The sequence below is a fragment of the Crocodylus siamensis genome, chromosome 6 (assembly GCF_052110815.1).
Source record: "Crocodylus siamensis isolate JL-2025a chromosome 6, ASM5211081v1, whole genome shotgun sequence".
Classification (NCBI taxonomy): Eukaryota; Metazoa; Chordata; order Crocodylia; family Crocodylidae; genus Crocodylus; species Crocodylus siamensis.
Window position 1 is genome coordinate 12,318,838 of NC_143400.1, and position 21,972 is coordinate 12,340,809.

A 21,972-nucleotide genomic window follows, 5' to 3' on the forward strand; every position below is an offset into this window, starting at 1 on the left:
AAGACTGTCTGTCCCCTGGCAGGTGGGCAGATCTTGATTTGGGGGTGGGGGAAGGTAATTAATCCCCCTTATTAATACCTATGTAATAATTTGCACAAGCACTGGTCCTTCTCTGCAACTATGCACCAGGACAGAACTAGGGATAAAAATCACACCTTTAATTGTCAAGAAGACAATCAGGGGAAACTTTTCTTTTTTATTTTAACTCCATGTCAGCTCCCAAACACTAGATCCCTGGTCAAAAGATGCAGAAGTCCCTCAGGACTAAGACAGGAGATTGTTCCAACATCTTACAACACAAGTCAACTGGAAGTCTTCGACTTCGAAAGTTATATTTGCAAAAGCAGCTAAGAGACTTAGGAACCCTAAGAAAGGCAACATATATTTTAAAGCTGTTGGTTTCTTAGCACTGCTATGAATTCTGCAACGTTTTACCAGCATGGATGGCAACCAAAGGCAACACCATTGCAGAGAAGCCACATCCAGGATCCAGGAACTGCTGCCTTCTAACTTCAGGCCTCGGGGGCCGGCATTTCAGAACAGATCAGCACCAACATCCACTCAAAGTACTGAACAATACGGAAAAGATCCCTGCTCTTGTGTCTCAAGCCAGACAAAATCGAGACAGCCAAAATATTCAGCCCCTTTTCGACTGCCAGCTTAAATCCCACGAGGCCTTCAATTCCCAATGAGAGACAATCTTTCTGCAGCTCAGCGAGCGTATATGAGCATTATTAAGTCAAGCTTTTACATAGAGGGCTCAGCCAAACTATGCTATGCTATAGCAACCAGACTGACTTTGTAAAATTTGCAGTCAGAAAGCAAGGTATCACAGCCCATATTAAACATGCCGTGTCTTTGGCTGGTTTGCAATGTATGATGGGACTGCAGTGGCTCTGCATAGCTGGTCAGCTGAACCATACCTGGCTGTCCTGTATTGTTTTACCTTGTCCAGGTGGGTTGATAAGCTGTTGCGTAAAACTACATGTACGTGCTCCACTGCACTATAATATTCTCCTTTTAATAGCACCACAAATCCACCATAACATTACTGTTTCCTAAGGGTATCATTACTCCACGGGAGGGGTATAGTTTGCACAAATATAATTTTATCACAAAAAAGGGGGAAAAATGAAGAACTGTTAGTAACAGTCCTTCACACTTACTTATCTAAGCCTTTCCAAGGGTTTTATAGGTATCAATTAATTAAGCCTCACTACACCCATGATTCTCTCTCTGGCAGACTGGCCAACTCAACCCCAAGTTGCACAGCAAGCTGATGCAGGGCTGCGGCTGAAACCCAGGAGTCCTGGGGATGAATCCCCTCTGGACCCCATGCCCCTCAGAGCAATGGTCCATCTGCTGCTGTTAATATTAAGGATCCAGTACTGCACAGTTCAGCTCTAAATTGCCTTAAACAATCACCCAAGGATCCAGCACAAAGCAATTTCCTATTACAGGTGTTGGAGTGGGGAGGAGAGGTTGTTAATTAGAGATTGAACACAATTAAACTGAAAGCAGCACACGGAAGCAAGGAAAGTTGAGCCTTTTTCACCAGCGTTTTTTTTTCAATGAGAAATTTTTTTTTGGCTAAGTCGCTGTTTCCCAAACTCTCCCAGTGTTGCATGTTCCTCTCAAACCCCATCAAATAGGAAAATTTGGTTTTTTTTTTAAGCTTTCACCTTTTTTTTTTTAAGCAAAAAACTGAATTGTTCCAATAGAAAAATACCATTGAAAACATTTCCATTTCTTTGCCTTTTCTGGCTGAAAATGCATTCCTTTTTTTTTTTCTTTCAATTTGCCCTAATAAAGATATATCCGGGTAGTCACTTAGGCCTGGACTCTCAACTCCATTTACATGCCATTGTCTTCATTCAGATTTCATTGTATTTTCTGCCTCCATGAAAAAGATTTTAAAAGCTCCAAGCATGGATTACAGCTTGATTCAGCCTCGACATGGACTTTTGGGAGACTTATCATTAATTTTATTTAATTTTTTTCTTGCTGATGACAATCTAACACAGGTGGTGGTCCCTTTTCATTGGTATGTAAATCTGACTTTTTTTTTTCTGTGCGTTTTACCATGCTATGCCCTTTCTGCTAGGCATTGATACTACACCAATCGCTAACAGATCTACTATTGTCCTCATCCCTGGGTATCACAAAGCAAAATCCAAAGCCCACTGATATCAGGCTCAGGATGGTTATAGCATTTACATAGTAACAGGCACAAAAACCCAGCAGTGCTACTGGATCAGGCCCATCCTGTGGGCAAATCAGATTTCTTGCAATCCAGGTTTTGATCTTGGCAACACCATCATCTTCCAACCTTACGCCTTTGGGATCTGGGTAGAATTTGGCCCTCAGAGATGAGCAGATGCTGCTGTAACAGTATACAGACAATCCTTTTGTTACGCCACGCCTTGCCCACCAAGTTCAGCTATTTAATGTGCATTTGTTAGTTTTAAAAAAAATTAAATACAGCCTTCCTGGAAAATGACCTTGCAATTCAGATGAGGTGGGACCAATGGGTGCTAGAATTGTTACACACTGGCTGCTATTTCTGGGTTCAAATAATAGGTGAGGGGTTGATAAGTGAAATAACCCGTTTTAGGACCTGAAGGTGTAGCTGGGCTTGGCGACAGATGAATCAGGACACCGTCCAGAAGGGGTGTCTCCCTGCCATAATGCAATTAGGGACCCTATAAAAGAGCCCAGGTCTCTGGCTTCTTCCAGCGGCTTCACTGAATCACACTGGTTCCCACTGGTGAGTCGGGTAAGTCAGCTCTTAAAAGAGCCTTCTCAGTTTCACAGCAGGGAATTTTTATTAGGAAATAGTTAATCCTGATGCCTGGGCGATAGTGAGGATCTTGCAAGATAAACTGCAGAGAGCTTTTCTGAAAGCCTTAAACATTTGTCTCTAGGAAAATGCTGTTTTGATTCATTCTGCTAGATGCAAACTAATGGCAGCGCTTAGAAAGCAGATAGTGACCTTTATCTGGGGGGGATACAGGTTTCTGTGCCTCTCTCTGGTTCAAACAATGAAGTTATCCCAGAGGGAACAGAGAGGAGGATTTGATGTGCAATGTATGCATGTGGATGTAGGTATGGCTAACACAACATTTCTAGATCAAATCATCAGCAGCAATCCCTCGATTCGAGGATGATCTCTAATGTGGCTCATTGATGGGTCCAAATAAAAGGAAGTGTATGGACCAATGATGATGGCAGTTGCCTAGATTTTAGTCTAAGCTGTTTTCTGCCACTAGCTCACCCTGTAATCTTTCAAGGTCACTTCTCTGCTCTCTGACTCACTTTCCCCATCTGTAAAATGGGGCTAGTGAGCCATTTTCCCAAAATGGTTTGAGAGTCCCTGCAGATGGGGCTACATAAACACAAAATGTTATTGTCATTGTTGTTAGTGGTGTTGCAGTGGCTCAGTAAATTATCAACGGGAGACATTCTGTGTCTTGTCGAGCTACCCACGCCAAGTTTGGTGCAAGAAACCAGACTACTTTGCATCTTGAGCTGAGGCCATGCAGAAATGAGTTTACCCTGAGCTGCTGTGTTTCAGGTCTTCCTAGAAAGCGCTGGCTTTCTTGCCCTATGTTCATGTGTTTCTGCCTTGCTTCTACCCTGGCACTGCAGTTCTCATGGCTGGTCAGCCTCTTTCTATCAAATGTCAGAACAGAGGGCTTACTTTTTCATTCTAAGAACTGTGTTGTCCGGGGCCTAATTTAAAACCAGCAGACACCAGTGGGACTTTTCCTGTTGACTTCAAAGGTTTTGGGTTAGATCCTAGTGATGTTAATAAAACTGTTGTTGCCTTGAGACCTACATGGAAAAAATTATGCTGGCACACATCCAGGAGGGGCCAGCAGGAGACTGCATGCTTAGGGGCAACCAACATGGGTTCATCAGTGGCAGGTCCTGTCAGACCAACCTGGTGGCCTTTTACGATCAGATCACCAGATCGTTAGACGCAGGGGTAGCAGTGGATATAGTCTTCCTGGACTTCCGGAAGGCTTCTGACACTGTCTCTCACCCCGTTCTCATTAAGAAACTGGGGGGCTGTGGTGTAGACACCCACACAGTCAAATGTGTCGCCAACTGGCTGGAGGGCCGCACCCAGAGGGTGGTAGTGGATGGGTCCTTCTCAACCTGGAAGGACGTGGGCAGTGGGGTCCCCAGGGCTCGGTCCTCGGGCCCACGCTGTTCAACATCTTCATCAGTGATTTGGATGAGGGGGTAAAAAGCACCCTGTTCAAATTTGCTGATGACACTAAGATGTGGGGGGACGTGGGCACACTGGAAGGATGCAACAGGCTACAATCAGACCTTGACAGGTTACAAGGGTGGGCGGACGAGAATAGGATGGGTTTCAACACAGACAAGTGCAAAGTGATGCACCTCGGGAGGAACAACCGGCACCATACCTACAGGTTAGGGAACTCCCCTCTTGTCAGCATGGAGGCGGAAAGGGATCTGGGGGTCATCATTGACTCCAAGATGAACATAGGCCGGCAGTGTGGGGAGGCAGTCAGGATGGCCAACCGCACCTTGTCGTGCATCCACAGATGCGTCTCGAGCAGGTCCAAGGAGGTGATCCTCCCCCTCTATGCGGCACTGGTCAGGCCGCAGCTGGAGTACTGCGTCCAGTCCTGGGCGCCGCACTTCAAGAGGGATGTGGACAGCATGGAGAGGGTCCAGAGAAGGCCACTCGCATGATCTGGGGGCAGCAGGACAGGCCCTATGAAGACAGGCTGCGGGACCTGAACCTGTTCAGCCTCGAAAAGAGAAGGCTGAGGGGGGATCTTGTGGCCTGTTATAAACTAGTCAGGGGGGATCAGCAGGCATTGGGGGAGTCACTGTTTCCCCGAGCATCGCCAGGATTGACCAGGAATAATGGTCACAAGCCGGCAGAGGGTAGGTTTAGGCTAGATATCAGGAGGCGCTACTTCACGGTCAGGGCAGCTAGGATCTGGAACCAACTTCCAAGAGAAGTGGTGCAGGCTCCTACCCTGGGGGTGTTTAAGAGGAGGTTAGATGAACATCTAGCTGGGGTCATTTGACCCCAGTACTCTTCCCTGCCATGGCAGGGGGTCGGACTAGATGATCTGCTCAGGTCCCTTCCGACCCTACAAACTATGAAACTATGAAACATCCATAGCTTTTTCCTGCTCGCCCTTTCAGACCTCCCTCTACAGTTCCCACCTCAAGTTTCCTGTCCAAATAATACATTAAGGGTCTGTATGCCTGGAAATGAGTGTAGTTCATGTAAAGAAACCTGAACTCACTTTAAACAGGGTAGCATGGGTCCTGCTACCAGCATCTCTGGAGAACGTGGGGTTTGATTGCAGGATCTAAACCCACCCAAGAAGATGGATAAATATATAGGCAGGCAGAAAAGCTGAGCTCCAGGGTTTCTTAGCTAAATGGCTACTACTGAAGTTAGATAGTTTAGTGTTAGCTTGGATGTATCTACATCAAGTTGCAGCCACATCTCTGACTGGTGTGTAAACTCCACTTCAGGTATAATATGCATGAGCTTAGTACAAAACTAGGCTTTGCAAGGAGGAACTCCATCTCGTAGCTAGAGCAAGGAGAAGAGAGCTGAAAGCCGGCTCTCTAGGGTTTAATCATCACCTGTGCTCCTGACTTGCTGCACATTCCCACGATAGGAGCCAGGGAAGGGAGCTGGTCCTCTCCTACAGGACTCAGCAGGAGAGTAGTGCCTCTTACCTGATACAAAGCCCACTGAAGCCAACAGGAACCCGTCCCATTCTCAGATGGGGGACATGTATCCTGTACTTGTATCTTCTCTTTCCTTTCAAGCTAGCTTGAATCTGCAGGACAATGCCTCGCGTTCTGGACAGCATTGGTACCATCATCAAAGTCTTTTACCAATATGCGACGGAGGACAGGGAGGGCTCCCGCCTGTCCCGGAGACAGATGAGACTGTTTATCCAGAAGGAGTTTGCTGATGTCCTTGTGGTGAGTGCTGGTCCCCAAACACCCTTAAAGGCCTGATACAGGCAGAACATAGCCTGCAAAGCCAGGAATTTTAATTGCAAATGTCCCCAGCTTCACTAATATACATTGCAACTTACAGAATAGGAATGCTCTTACCTGGAGATAGCAAAGAGGCTCTCGGATGTAGGGAGCTCAGCAGTGCCAGGTAGAGTTATATTCTTTGCATCAGATATTCAAAAGGGGACAACCCTCCTCTTCTAGATAAAAGGGACACCTGGAAAAAAATGTGTATCCCTGCATTTGTTTCCCCCTGCAACCAATTTGAATGTGCCAGTCCAGATACTTGTCCCATTAACAATATAAATGCAAGGGAAAAGAATGACTGGGCAGGTAACGTGGCAGCAAGCGAGTGACTAGCACAAAGGAGCACAGAGTAGTAGTGAGAGGTAGCTGCTGAGCACTGGGGGCAAGGCTAGGGAGAGGGAGATGAAGAGAGGCTTGAAACCTGAAGTACCATTGCAAAGACAAGTGGGATGGACCAGCAAAATTAGTGCCCTTTCCTCCTGATTTGGTTTCCCTACAGAAACCATATGACCCACTGACGATAGACATGGTGCTGCGGCTCCTTGATCAGGATGGCGACGGATCAATAGACTTCTCCGAGTTCCTGATTCTGGCTTTTAGAGTGGCTCAGGCCTGTTACAGCTACCTGGCACCAAAACCAGAGCTCCAGGAAAGGCAGGAGCAGGGCAGAAGAGGTAAAGAGCTGAATGAACTTGAAGCAAAAGCAGACAGAGGGAGGGGCCATCAGTTACGTGAGCCTGAACCAAGAGTTGGCAGAAGAAGTCATTCTGAGGACCCAGAACAAGAGCCTGAACCATGGAGGGATGAGGGGAGACAACGACAGTCCCTAGAGCCAGAACAACAGGTGTATGAGGGAAGACGTCATCAGTCACGTGACCCAGAATGGCGAGAGGAGGTGAGGAGTCGGTCTCAGCCACGTGACATCATGCAAAGCCATGAGAGAAGCCAACGTCAACTACTTGAACACGAGCCTCAACTTTACGAGGAAAGCCACCATCAGCCACATGAACGAGAATGCCGAGAGGAGGTGAGGAGCCACTCTCAGCCACGTGATACCAGTACACAAGCCTATGAGAGAAGCCGACGTCCGTTACTTGAACGTGAATCCCAGCTTGACAAGGAAAGCCATCGTCAGCCACGTGAACCAGAGAAGCAAGAGGAGGCATGGAGCCGCTTTCAGTCACGAAAGCCTGAACCACAATGGGATGAGGGAAGACAACGTCAGCCCCTCGAGCCAAAAGAGCGACAGGAGGCGAGGGGCCGCTCTCAGCTACATGACACTGATACACAAAGCTATGAGAGAAGCCAACGTCCAGTACTTGAACCTGAACCCCAACTTTATGAGGAAAACCGCCATCAGCCACATGAACGAGAACAACGAGAGGAAGCAAAGAGCCGTTCCCAGCTTCAAGAGCCAGAACAACCAGTGTATGAGGGAAGAGGTCAACAGCCACATGAGCCAGAAGAGGGAAAGAAGGTGAAGAGCTGGTCTCAGCCATGTGACAATGATGCACAAAACTATGAGGGAGGCCAACATTCAATTTGTAAACGTGAACCCCAACTTTATGAAGAAAGCCGCCGTCAGCCATGTAACCAAGAACAGCAAGAGGCGGTGAGAAGCCACTCACAGACCCAAGAGTCAGAACAAGTGTACGCAGGAAGACGTCATCAGCCACTTGAACCAGAACAGCGAGAGCAGGTGAGGGGCCGCTCTCAGCCACGTGACACTGATACAAAAAGCTATGAGAGAAGCCGACGTCCAGCACTTAAACCTGAACCCCAACTTTATGAGGAAAGCCGCCATCAGCCACGTGAACAAGAACAACGAGAGGAGGTGAGGAGCCATTTTCAGCCACGACAGCCTGAACCTCAAAGGGATGAGAGCAGACAACGTCAGCCCTTAGAGCCAGAACAACAAGTGTATGAGGGAAGGCGTCATCAGCCACAGGAACCGAAACAGCGAGAAGAGGTGAGGGGCCGCTCTCAACCACGTAATGCTGAAACACAAAGCCATGAGAGAAGCCAATGTCCAGTATTTGAACGTGAACACCGACTCTATGAGGAAAGCCGCCGTCAGCCACGTGAACCAGAACAGCAAGAGGAGGTGAGGAACTGCTCTCAGCCACATGACAATGACACACAAACCTATGAGAGAAGCCAACGTCCAGTACTTGAATGTGAACCTCGTCTTTACAAGGAAAGCCGCCGTCAGCCACGGGAACCAGAACAGCGAGAGGAAGCAAGGACCCGTTCCCAGCCCCAAGAGCCAGAACAACCAGTGTATGATGGTGGACGCCGTCAGCCACGTGAACCAGAACAGCAAGAGGAGGTGAGGAGCTGCTCTCAGCCACGTGACAATGACACACAAACCTACGAGAGAAGCCAACGTCCAGTACTTGAATGTGAACCTCGTCTTTACAAGGAAGGCCGCCGTCAGCCACGGGAACCAGAACAGCGAGAGGAAGCAAGGACCCGTTCCCAGCCCCAAGAGCCAGAACAACCAGTGTATGATGGTGGACGCCGTCAGCCACGTGAACCAGAACAGCAAGAGGAGGTGAGGAGCCGCTCTCAGCCACGTGACAATGATACACAAACCTACGAGAGAAGCCAACGTCCAGTACTTGAATGTGAACCTCGTCTTTACAAGGAAAGCCGCCGTCAGCCACGGGAACCAGAACAGCGAGAGGAAGCAAGGACCCGTTCCCAGCCCCAAGAGCCAGAACAACCAGTGTATAAGGGAGGACGTCGTCAGCCACGTGAACCAAAACAGCAAGAGGAGGTGAGGAGCTGCTTTCGGCCACATGACACTGACATGCAAAGCTTTGAGAAAAGCCAACATCCAGCACTTGAATGTGAACCTGAACTTTATGAGGAAAGCCGCCGTCAACCACGTGAACCAGAACAGCGAGAGAAGGTGAGGAGCTGCTCTCAGCCCCAAGACCCTGAACCACGAGGGAATGAGAGAAGACATCGTCAGCTACATGAACCGGAACAGCGAGCGGAGATGAGAAGCCACTCTCAGCCACGTGGCAGTGACAAACAAACCTATGAGAGAAGCCAACATCCAGTACTTGAACGTGAACCTCAGCCTTACAAGGAAAGCCGCCGTCAGCCACGTGAAACAGAACAGCGAGAGGAAGCAGGGAGCCGTTCTCAGCCCCAAGAGGCAGAACAACAAGTGTATGATGGAAGAGGCCATCAGCCACGTGAACCACAACAGCGAGAGGAGGTGAGAAGCCACTCTCAGCCACGTGGCACCAACACACCAACTTATGAAAGAAGCCAACGTCCAGTACTTGAACATGAATCCCAACTTTATAAGGGAAGCCGCTGTCAGCCTCTTGAAACAGAACAGCGAGAGGAGGTGAGGAGCCGCTTTCAACCACGAGAACCCAAACTACGGGGGGAAGAGGGAAGACGTCATTTGCCACGTGACCCAGAGCAGCGAGAGGAGGTGAAAAGCCACTCTCAGCCAAGTGACATTGACACGCAAACCTATGAGAGAAGCCAACATCCAGTACTTGAATGTGAACCTCAACTTTATGAGGAAAGCCACCATCAGCCACGTGAACCAGAACAGCGAATTGAGGTGAGAAGCCATTTTCAGCCCCAAGAGTCAAAACGACAAGTGTATGAGGGAAGACACCATCAGCCACATGGACCAGAACAACAAGAAGAGGTGAGGAGTCGCTCTCAGCCACATGACGCTGACACACAAAACATTGAGAGAAACCAACGTCCAGCACTTGAACTTGAACCTCAGCTTCATGAGAAAAGAAGCCATCAGCCACGTGAACCAGAACAACGAGTTGAGGTGAGGAGCCGTTTTCAGCCCCAAGCACCAGAACAACAAGTGTATGGGAGAAGAGGCCATCAGCCACGTGACCCAAAACGAGACGAGGTGAGGAGCTGCACTCAGTGGCATGAGACTGACACACAGAACTATGAGAGAAGCCGACATCCAGTGCTTGAACATGAATCCCAGCTTTATGAGAGAAGCCACCAGCAGCCACGTGAACCAGAGCAGCAAGAGGAGGTGAGGAGCCACTTTCAGCCACAAGAATCTGAACCACGAGGGAATGAGGGAAGACAACGTCTGGCCTTAGAGCCAGAACAACAAGTGTATGAGGGAAGACGGCATCAGCCCCTAGAGTCAGAACAACAAAAGGACATAAGGAGCCGCTTTCACCCATCTAACACTTACACACAAAGCTATGTGAGAAGCCAACGTCCAGCACTTGAACGTGAATCTCAATTTCATGACGAAAGCCCCCTTCAACCACGTGAACCAGAACAACGAGAGAAGGTGAGGAGCCGCTCTCAACCCCAAGAGCCCGAACCACAAGGGGATGAAGGAAGACATCGTCAGCCACATAGACTGGAACAACGAGCACAGGTGAGGAGCCACTCTCAGCCACATGACACTTACAGACAAACCTATGAGAAAAACCAACATCCAATACTTGAACGTGAATCCCAACTTTATGAGAGAAGCCGCCATCAGCCTCTTGAAACACACCATCGAGAGGAACTGAGGAGCCGCTTTCAGCCACAAGAACCTGAACCACGAGGGGATGAAGGAAGACAACGTCAGTCCCTAGAGCCAGAACAACAAGTGTATGAGGGAAGACATCATCAGCCACGTCAACCAGAACAGCGAGAAGAGGTGAGAAGCCGCTCTCAACCACGTAATGCTGAAACACAAAGCCATGAGAGAAGCCAATGTCCGGTATTTGAACGTGAACCCCGACTCTATGAGGAAAGCCACCGTCAGCCACGTGAACCAGAACAGCGAGAGGAGGTGAGGAGCCGCTCTCAGCCACGTGACAATGACACACAAACCTATGAGAGAAGCCAACGTCCAGTACTTGAACGTGAATCTCGACTTTATAAGGAAAGCCACCATCAGCGCCGTGATCCAGAACAGCGAGAGGAAGCGAGGACCCGTTCCCAGCCCCAAGAGCCAGAACAACCAGTGTATGATGGTGGACGCCATCAGCCACGTGAACCAGAACAGCAAGAGGAGGTGAGGAGCCACTCTCAGCCACATAAGCCTGAACACGTGTCTGGGGAGAGCTACTGTCAGCCACGAGACCCAGAACAAAGGGAGGTGAAGGACTGTTATCAGTCAAGAGAGCCTGAACAAGTGTATGAGGGAAGCCGCCATCAGGTCTTTGAGCCAGACCAACAAAGAGAGGTGAGGAGCTGTTACCAGCCACATATCTCCAAACCACGAGTTAATCAGGGAGGGCAACATCAGCTACGAGTGTCAGAAGAACGGTATGAGGGAAGGCGCCATCAGCCACATGAGGCTGAAACACAAGCGTACGAGAGAAGTCGCTATCCGTTCCTTGAGTGTGAACCAGAAGAGTATGAGGGAAGTCATATTCAGCTGCGTGAGCTAGCACAAGAAGGGGTGAGGAACCGTTATTGGCCACGTGAGCGTGGAGCACAAACAGATGAGAGAAGACACCATGAATTGCGTGAATGTGAGCCTCAAGTGGATGAGGAAAGGTGTCGTCAACTCTGTGAGCCAGAACACCTAGGGGATGTGAGAAGACCCTATCAACCATACGAACGTGAACAAGTGGATGGCAGGAGACTTCGTCAATCCCGAGAGCCAGAACAAGAGCATCAGCCCAGTGAAGCAGAATGGCCAGAGGAGGTGCGGACCCGCTATCTGCCACGTGAGCCTGAATATGTGCATGAGGGAAGACACCATCAGGTCCAGGACACAGACCGTCAAGGGGAGGTGAGGAGCCGCTATCAACCACGTGAACCTGACACACGAGCATTTGAGAGAGCTCCCCGTCCATTATTTGAACAAGAGCCACAACTATATGAGAGAAGCCAGAGGCAGCCACCTGAGCCAGACCAGCTGGAGAAGGAAAGGTGCCACTACAAGCCACATGTGCCTGAAAGACAAGTCAATGCGAAGAGCCGACACCAGGCCCACAGAACTGAACTGCAAGCTTATGAACGAAGCCGGGATCTCCTACACGAGCCTGAATCACGAGTGGATGAGCAGAGACTACGTCGTCACCAAGATCCAGAACAACAAGTGTATGAGAGAAGCTGCCATCAGCTCAGCGAAGTGGAACAAGGTGAGGTGAGGAGCCACTCTCAGCCACATGAGCATCAACAAGTGCCTAAGAAGAGTCTCCACCAGCCATGGGACCCAGAACAGAGGGGTGCAAAAGATCGTTATCAGTCAAGAGAACCTGAACAAGTGTATGAAGGAAGTCACCATCAGGTCTGTCGACCAAACCAGCAAGGGGAGGTAAGGAGCTGCTATCAGCCACATGAGACTGAACCACAAGCATTTAAGGGAAGACACTATCAGCTACTTGAATGTGAACCTAAACTGCATGAGGGAAGACATGAGGTTAAGCAAGTGGATGAGGGCAACCATCTGCCTCTTGAGCCACAGCAAAGGGAAACAAGGAGCCTTTATTGCCTTTACGATGGGCAGCGTCAGCCTCATCAGCTTGAACAGCGAGTAGATGATGGAAGCCGATATCAGCACCATGAGCCAGAACAACTAAGAGATGGGAGGAGTCACTATCAACCCCGTGAGCCAGGACCACGAGGGGATGCAAGAAGCCGCCGTCCCTTCCATGAATGCGAACCAGAAGTGCATGAGGGAAGCCATCATCAGCCTCGTGAACAACGGGATGTTTGGAGCCACTCTCAGCCACGCGAGCCTGATCCACGAGTGGATGAGAGGAGTCAGCCTCGGCCTCGTCAACCTGAACTGCAAGTATATGAAGGAAGCCGCCATCAGCTACGTGACAGAGAACAAGGAGAGTTGCGGGACCGCTCTCTGCCACTTGATCCTGAAACACAAACCTATGAGAGAAGCCGTGCTCAGGCACATGACCCTGAACCACAGAGGGATGGCCAGACGCGTGAGCCATGTGACACTGAATTGCAATTGGATGAGAAAAGTCTTGGTCAGCCACGTGCCCCCATACAATTGGGGAATGGACGGAGACGTTATCAGCCACGTGAGCTAGAACCGGAAGCAAACGAGGGGAGTTGTTATCAGCCACGTGGCCCAGAACAACAAAGGAACTCGCAGAGTCATGGCCAGCCACATGAGCCTGAGCAACGAGTAAAAGAGGGTAGTCGCTCTCATCTACCTGAGCAGGTACAACAAGGGGATGCACAGCCCCATTATGTGCCCCTCGAGACTAGACCACAAGCACATGACGGAAGTCGCCGTACCCTACAGGAACCCAAGATACAGCATTATGAAGGGACTCGCCATCAGTCACAGAACCCAGAACAAAAAGGGGACGTGAGGAGCCACTATCAGCCACGTGAGCCAACACAGCAAGTGCACAAGGGAAACCGCCGAGAGCTACGTGAATCTGAAACACAAAAGGGTGAGGGGAGCCAACGTCAACCTCGAGAACCAAAAGAGCAAGTCTATGAGGGAAGCCGCCGTCCGACCCCCCTCTGCGACCCCGAACAACAAAGGGCCGTGCAGAGCAGCGGTCAGTCACGGGACCCTACTCCACAACAGGATGAGGTGAATTGCCATCAGCCACATGAGCCTGAACCCAGGGTGGTTGCAGGAAACGTCCGTCAGCGCTATGAGGTGTTGCCACCAAGGGATGACCAAAGCCTCCTACAGCCAGATCAGCTTGTGCCACAGCGGGGTGATAGGAGTGATGACCCACAACCTGAGGTCAAACCTCATGACCGAAGCCTCCCACAGTCCCTGGAGCCTGAACGTCAAAGTAACGAGAGGACCCAACATCAAACACTTGAGCCGGAGCACCAGGAGGCCGAGAAGAATGGCCAACGGCCCTACACTCCTGACCCGAAGAGGGACGGTGAGATCTGTCATCTGGTATCTGCCAAGCAAAGGGATGATGGAGGGAGGCAGCCCCAGTCGCATGAAACTGAGCCACGAGGGGGCACAGGCACCCGCCTTCAACAACGGGAAGCCGAAGCCCAGGGCAGCACGACAACCTCCCGTAATCCCCAGGAACCTGAAGCGCAAGGACCTGAGCGGGCTCGTCAGCCACGGTACCCTGAGTCACAAGGGGTCAAGAGCAGCCCCCATCAACCACAGAAGGCTGCACCCCAAGAGGGTGAGAGGGACAACAAGCCGCCCCAAAACGCTGAACCCCAAGATGGAGAGAGAAGCAGGCCTCAGGCAGGTGAGGCTAAGCCATCCAAGGAGGAGGCAAGCCAGCGCGAGCCGCACAATCCCGACTCAACGGATGACAACAGGAGCCGCGCAGCACCCGCACCTCCACCCACTGGAGATCCAGGCAGCCAGACTCAGCCACGGGAAGGTGAACTACGTGACGGGAGTCGCCATCAGAGCAGCAGGCCTGAGGGCAGAGGGGATGAGGGGAGCCAGCCCCAAGCCTATGAGCCTGGATGCAGAGCAGTACCAAGCCAGGCACCAGAGCGTGGGCTGCGAGAGGGCGAGGGAAGCCGGCAACAACCGCAGGCACTGGAAGCACCGGCAGAGGGAGGAAGCCGCCAGCAGCCGCCCCAGGGAGATGCAGCGAGCCGGCGTCAGCAGGAGGTTGCACCTGAACAGGCTGCGGGCAGCCATCTGCCAAGGGAGGCTCTGGCACAGCTGCAAGAGGAAAGTCCCACTCGGGCAGCAGAGTCCCAAGAAGGGGAGCAGAGTCACCACCCTCCTGAACCCGTAGTCTCCCAGGAGGGGCTAGGGGACCCTAGGCTGGATGAAGCCAAGGCCTCCCTGCCTTGCAGTCCACTCTATGTGTATCTCCTGGCGCAGAAAGCCGAGCAGCAGCTTTGCTCTGCACCACCACCCCAGGAACAGCCATAGGAGCTTGGAGGGCCAACAAGGCCATGCCTACTTTGTCTGGGGCAGTAGGCAGTTCTGCTTATCTGCCTTTCCTTTAGCATGCCCAGATCCTTGCTACTGCTCTTTTCTTATTAGGTTTTGTAGGGTTCCTTCTGTCTAGCCTGCATGAGCTTCTTACTAAGTCTAACACGTCCAAGACATGGGGCTAGAGTATGCTTTAGCCATGGGTGGTATCTCCTGGGGTTTCACACAAATCTTGGGATCCACAAGCTAGCGAACGAGATGGAGTGGGCTCGATGGCTATCCGTGCGGGACAGAGAAGCAGTCCAGACTCAAGACTTGCCGCCTCTCTATGTCACACTGACCCACCTTCCTGCCTATCTACACTCGTGTCTGTCTGCCTCCATCCACCCATCCTGAACCCTCCTACACCACTATCTTTTCTTTCTTTTTTTGGCTGTCAGTGTTTATATGGTGCTCAGGAGAGTGGTACTGTGTTAGGCTGCTGCTTGTGTTGTGCCACAAAATCTTCATCAAAAAGTCAGGCTGGCTGGAAGTCACATCTCATCCAACCCCCTGCTCAAGGAAGAATCATTTCCATCCAAAGCCTCCCATCTCCATGTGTCTGTCAGTAATTGCTGGGTCTTGAAATCTGAAGGCATTTTGGGTAAGAAGGATGTATTTGATAGCTGTTAGCTCTACCTCTGCATTCCCAGTGACTAAGCAGACTTAACTCCCATCTTCCCCATGTCTTGAGGCAGATGAATTATGCTCTGGGGACGGTCTCTTATTCTCGCTGCTCTATTGCATGAAAATTCCCAATAAATAGCTTATGACTGAGTTGACCAACTGCTTCTTTCAACCTGGTATGTTATATCCCAGAAGGCCGATGCCCACCTGGAAATAGCTTCACAACAACAAAGCTTATCTTGATTCAACGTCGGGCCCAGCAAACAGGGGACCGGACTGGGAGGTCTGGGCTTTATTCCCAGTTCTGCAGTGACACAGTGCAGGTCCCTGTGCCCTTCATCCTGCATCTGTGAGCCCTGGGGAAGGACTCACACTCCCACAGCGCCCAGCACAGGGGGGCCTCAGTCTTCATAGGCTACCTAGAATTATTCCCCTGATCTGTAAACCAAAAGGAGATACGGCTCTTTTAGCCGGCAGAGGGAGCTCCTCATTAACAAGGCAGCAGGAGTGGAAATGATGATTGCCCAGGGTGGCGCGGCGCCTGCCTGGCTCTGCCTGAAATCTGATCAGGCAAGCCAGAGCCTGCCCCTGTATCAGGGAAAAAATCACAGTAAGAACAATAGGGCTGGCACGACAGCGGCACAGGGTGTGGCGTGGCTCCCAGAGCAGGCACAAAGGGCTCCTTCTTTGCTAACCTGCTCGCCCCCAGCAAGTCCGGCTTCCTCCCAGGTGTCCGACATTGGGCCTGAGGTCAGGGTTGTGATGCAGCAGGGCAGGGTGAGGCAGTGCACGATGCACACAGCAACGATGCCCCAGTCAATGAGGGAAAAACGCTTCCCTCTTTCATGGCCACGCACCATTCTCACTGGTTTTGGTCCTGAGCCAGGATTAGGTCCTGATCCTCAGCTCTCTGGAAAATCTGGCTCAGGATGCAGTTTTTCAGCCCTTCCCTTAAAAGCAGCATGTTGTACTAGACTGGCTCTTGGCCCGTCTCTCCGAGGAACGCAGCCGGCGGAGCTGCATGGGTGCAAATGAAACACCTCCAAGGGCACGGTGGGGAAGTGGGTTTAGTACTTGGGCAGTAGCTCTCTCCCACATGCGAGAGGTGCCGGGGACCTGCTTTTCTTTGGGGTTGGCCCTGTAAACCAGGAGACACCACCCCAGCCAAGGGGCAGCTTGGAGAAGGCTTGATTCTCCCTTGCAAGCTGGGACACCTCTCTCTGCTCCTTCTTTGAATCCAGTTTCACACCAACGCTGGGCTCAGATCAGGACTTTTGCACTCAGAGAGGAGAATCAGCTCAATCATGAGCACATGCAGAGCTGTAGCAACCTGATGGGAGCCCCTCAGCATCCCCAACTGAGAATAAGCATCCCAGCCACAGCCTGAAGCTGTTTCTAGGGCCGGGGCAGGGTCTCCTCTTGCAAGGCCCTTGAGCAAGAGAGGCAGGAAGCCCATTGCTTCAGGGCAGTTTGCATTCAGGGCGAAACCCATTGCGGTGCAGGGGCTAGGGCAAGCTTTGTGTCTAGGCTGCCTGCCCAGAATCAGGGAGTATTACTGCCCGGGGTGAAACAAGGGAGGAGAGAAGCAAGGTGAGGAGCTGCAGTGAGATGAAAGCAGGTATCTCCATGCCAGGAACACGGAGCGGCAAAAACATGCAGGAGCAGAAGCTGGCCCATGGGGCAGGTAAATGCTTCAAAACCAGAGTGAAGGCAGCTCTGGAAGAAGAGTCCAAGCCCACAACACGCTGGCTGGCCATGGCCCCTGCCTGGGAAACAAACGGAGCAGTAACTGTCTCACACCTGAGCTAGAAGAGGTTCAGAGAGGATCAGGCACTTGCCAAGGACTCAGGACCCAACCACGGGACCTTAAGCACATCACGCCTACTCTCTGTACCTGTTTCCCCTCCCACCTTTTGTCTAAGCCAGGGGCAGGCAATTACTTTGAGCAGAGGGCCACTTACTGAGTTTTGGAAACCATCGAGGGCCGCCTGATAGGTGGCCAGGGGCAGATAAATATTAATTTTCTAAATTTTTTAGGGGCCCCACGGGCCAGACAGAATGGCCTGGCAGGCTGCATCCGGCCCACAGGCTGTATTTTGCCCACCCCGGTAAGCTCTGTGCGGGCTGGGGCTGTCTCTCACTGCACTGCGCAGCACCGGGCACCAGGGAGGCCTGGTCTAAGCTGCATATTCTCAGTCTTGCAGTGACATCCATAAGGGCAAATCTGCAGCCCAGGCCATGCTGATGGTACCTGGGGGCAGTGGTTGCAGATCCCACGGTGTCGGCAGTCAGGTAAGGGGTGTTACAAATCTTCCAGGGAGCTCTCCCCTGACACCCACAATCAATGGCTGGTAAAACCCCCGACCAGGCTTTATAAAACATTACACTGTGCTTCTTCCATGAACACTCTGTGTGTGTGTGTGTGTGTGTGTGCACACACATGCGCACACGTATGCATGTGTATACACGCGTGCGTGTGTGTGCACACATTACATTGCACTTCTGCCATGAGCGCTGATGCGTGTGTGTGGGTGTATACATTTCATTGCTCTTCTGCCAGGAGCACTGAGGGTGGGGGGGGTGTACACATTACATTGCACTTCTTCCATGAGCACTAATGTATGCATATACTCGTTGTACTGCACTTCTTCTGTGAGCACCGAGAAGTGTGTGCACACGCGCGAGTGCCTGTGTACTCATATTACGCTGTGCTTCTTCCATGACAACTGGTGCGTGTGTGTGTACACAGTACGCAACACTTCTTCCACAGGCACTGGAGGTGCACGTGTGCATATACACATATCCATGTGATACAGAAAAAGGAGTGACAACTGCCTCACGTTAATTAGAAACAGCCGCTCATCTGCAGGTCATACCCCCTATATAGCCCACGTCCTTTCACGAACACAGCCAAGGCCTGGGGCCTGGGCTCCCAGAGCTGCATGCCGGCCTCTAGCCCCACTGCTGCTGCCCTGCAGGTCTTAGCCCCCTCTGCCTGGACTATAACGGGGGACAGGTATGGGGCATTGTTAGGGGCAGATGGCGAAACTGAGGAGAGAGGTGGGGAGGGCAATGCCAGAGGAAGGAAAAAGCACAGGAAAGAAGGAAGAAAACTGGGGAGGGAGGAGAGAAGCAGCAAAAGAGAGGCGGGAGCAGTGAGTGGAAGCAGCCAAACCCCCAGCACAGCGCGTTCCTGGGCTCTGAGGTCGGCTTTGCAGGAAAAGAAACAAGCAAGTCCAGATCTGACCGAGCGGCAATTGCTCAACCAGACGCGAGGGGTCTGTGAGAGCAACGTAGCTGCCAGGGCGGTGGCTAGGCGAGGCTCTGCCCTCTGAGCAGATCCGTTCCCTAGCACTTGCCGTGTGCCGTTCCCCAGCTGCAGTCATGGTGAGTTTGGGACTTTGCCCCAAGGAGAGAGCAGAGGGGAGGGCAGGGGGCAGCTGTGCATGGCGGGGCGGGGGGGAGTCCTACAGAGCAGGAGTCCTGCTCAGCAGTGGCCCTCAGCCTGGGGAGAGGTGCCGGGACCGAGTGGACTGGCAGGAAAGGGTGGTACAGGGCACGCAGGGACTTTGCAAGTTCCCTGCCCCTTAGCGTCTCCCCCTTCTCCCATCCCATCCGTGCCCCCCAGTTCCAGCCGTGCCCATCCAGGCTTCCCACGCCCAAGCCTTGTCTCCGTGCCATGCCCTGCTACATGCATGCCCTGGTAGCTGCAATGTGTCCATTACCAGGGCAGCCAGGCTCCTCATTTCCCCCTGCCTGGGGCAGGAAGGGCTGGGTGTGGCGCGCTTCCGGTCTCGCTGGGCTAAAAATGGCAAAATTCAGGGGCTGCAGGCTGCAGCAACGGAGCCCACGGGACCAGAGGTCAGGGCGGGAGGGCTGGTTCCTGCCCGTCCCCACGCACCCTGCACAATTCCTCTTTCCCGGCCTCAGCCTGCCTTCCTGCCCCTTGTTGCTCGCCCCTTCCCCCTTTGATCCTGGCTTTACTCCACATCAGAAAAGTCCCGCGCTCCCGGCCAAGGAGGCCAGAGAGAGGCTGCCTGGTGCTGGGAGATGCCAGCAGCTCAGACCCAGGCCCCTTCCTCTCCCCATGGGGCAGGGGCAGGTAGGGGGAGCCTGATATTGCACTCCCCAACAGGGGCCAACTGCATTCGAGGCCCCTCGAGGCTGCACACCATTCACACAGGGATGGAAGCAGGATTTGGGCACGGCTCTGCCACTTGCCTCTGCCCCTGGAGCCCCCCGGGGCCCCACCACCCATCCAGCCCTGCCCTTTCCCACATCCTCATGGGATCCTGCTTCAGTCACATTCTTCTTTCCTGACTCAACACGTCACGTGGCACATGAAAGGGGGAAAAATGCATGTTCCCTCCCATCCCCCAAAACCTGCAGCTGCAGCCAGAAACCACTAGCAGGCAGGGGAGGCAGGGACTGGGCTGCAACTGGAGAGGCCCCCTGCACCCCACATGCACCCTGGGGCAGAGCAATTCCCCAAGGTGGGTGGCTACGCCCTGTGCAGCGCCTAGACAGGGGATCCTCCTGCTCCAGGCCCCAGGGTGCGTGGGAGCCCTTCCAAATTCACAGCCATGACACCCTTGCCCCGTGACGCCTTCTGCCCTAGTAACAGGCCTGAAAACCAGAAATCTACTGTGGTGGTTGTGACGAGAGTGTCCAGACAGGACGCGGAAGACATGGGGTTGCAATAGGAAGGGGAAGGCCTTTCCTCCCTGCAAGTGCCCAGTTATAACCACTGCCCCAAGGCACAAGCAGGCGAAAGAACCCAGGAGTCTGGCCCCCACCTCCTGCTTTAGCCATGAGGGTCTGGGCTCTGCTATCCAGGGTCTCTCGGTGCCCCCCACCCATCCAGCCCCTGAAGCTTGCTCCCCCACGCGGCTGCAAAGCGGAAGGAAGCACATCGTGAACCTGAGGGAGGGGGCTGCATGTGCAGGGAGCCCCAGCTCACCCCCTACTCACGAGAGCCCCCTTGTACCTGCAGTCCAAGATCCCAGTTGCACCCACGGAGACGGAGCGCTGCATCGAGTCCCTGCTGGCCGTCTTCCAGCGCTACGCGGGGAGGAGCGACAGAGACGAAACGATGCTCTCCAAAACGGAGTTCCTGGCCTTCATGAACAGTGAGCTGGCCTCCTTCACCAAGGTGAGTAGGGCCACGACAGCCTGGCCAGACTTGGAGCAGGAGGGAAGCATCCCGGTACCGAGTCACCGCAGAGGCACTGGAGGGGAGGGTGTGGCTGCTTGGGAACCACCAGCCCTTTGGGGCTCTGAGGTGCCCTCCACCCAGGAAAGGATCCTGGCTCCTGCTTCCCCATGACAGCCCATTTGCAGGCCCATGGGGGAGAACGAGGCAGAGCAGTGGCCTCTGAAACCCACCGCCACCCAAATCCAGAGCAGACAGTAAGGCAAGAGACATCATGGGCTGGGCTTGGCTCCCGTGGGGGCCCAGGGTTCCCTGCCTGGACCAAAAGCCCCGAAAAAGGTGCCCAGATGCCTGCTTGATGGGCCCCACCAGGGACCCTAATGATCACCCTCCCCTGCTCCTTCACAGAACCAGAAGGACCCGGGTGTCCTGGACCGCATGATGAAGAAGCTGGATTTGAATTGTGATGGGCAGCTGGATTTCCAGGAGTTCCTCAACCTCATTGGGGGCATAGCAGTGGCCTGCCACGAAGCCCTGTGTAAAGGGGGTCCCGGTGGCCCCAAGGGTCCCGGTGGCCCCAAGAAACTGTGACCCCTTCTCCCGGTGCCCTGCACTCGCTGCGCCCCCGGGCCAACATTCCACAAGCACCTGAGTGAGACCAAGACAGAGCTGGAAACCCTCCCGCCCCCATGACTTTGTATTAATAAAGTGATGAGATGAAACTCCCTGGCGGGTGTGCTTCTTTCCTGCACGACGCGTGCAAGGGCACAAGCATGGGCCTGCAGGTCACAAGCCCCAGTCCTCTGCTCTGGACCCCAGGGTGAGCTCCTGCCTCTGCAAAAGCAGGGGGCTGATGGGAATTTCCCACCCTGAGCAACACATGAGGAATTAGCATGAAGGAAGCGGTGTGGGGGACAGGACATGTCATTTCTGTGGAAAACACCAGTGCAAAGCATGGCTGCTGCAGGGCCAGAGTTGCCAAGGCCTAGCCGTACCGATCATACCAGCAGCACGAGGACAGCTCTGGCACACTGCAGAACAAGCCCTGCCTTTGGGGCAGAGCTGGGGCAGGAGGGGCATTGGGCAGGGTTCTCAAGGATCCACTGGCCCCTTCCACAACCCATCTGCCAGTAAGGTGGCACAAGTACCCTCAGGCTCCTCTGTGCTGGGGAAGCAGGATGGGACCTCCAGGTACTTTCCCCACCCCACCGGTGGTAGAGCTGCTGCCGCAGACACAGAAGGCAAGTGCTGCAGCTAGCACTGGTACGTGGGGTAG

General features: G+C 52.8%; 2 protein-coding genes across 2 annotated transcripts; both read left to right on the forward strand.

Moving 5' to 3' along the window:
* The first annotated feature begins 2,744 nt into the window (after positions 1–2,744).
* Positions 2,745–15,703, forward strand: TCHH (trichohyalin). The gene is made up of 3 exons (XM_090053720.1): positions 2,745–2,776; positions 5,836–5,994; positions 6,557–15,703. The coding sequence occupies exons 2-3, from the start codon at positions 5,857–5,859 to the stop codon at positions 14,873–14,875; spliced, it is 8,457 nt and encodes a 2,818-aa protein (XP_089909846.1). The 5' UTR covers positions 2,745–2,776; positions 5,836–5,856; the 3' UTR covers positions 14,876–15,703.
* Positions 15,704–18,715: 3,012 nt separating this feature from the next.
* On the forward strand, positions 18,716–21,418 carry S100A11 (S100 calcium binding protein A11). The gene is made up of 3 exons (XM_090051953.1): positions 18,716–18,931; positions 20,538–20,696; positions 21,105–21,418. The coding sequence occupies exons 1-3, from the start codon at positions 18,929–18,931 to the stop codon at positions 21,285–21,287; spliced, it is 345 nt and encodes a 114-aa protein (XP_089908079.1). The 5' UTR covers positions 18,716–18,928; the 3' UTR covers positions 21,288–21,418.
* Positions 21,419–21,972: the final 554 nt, after the last annotated feature.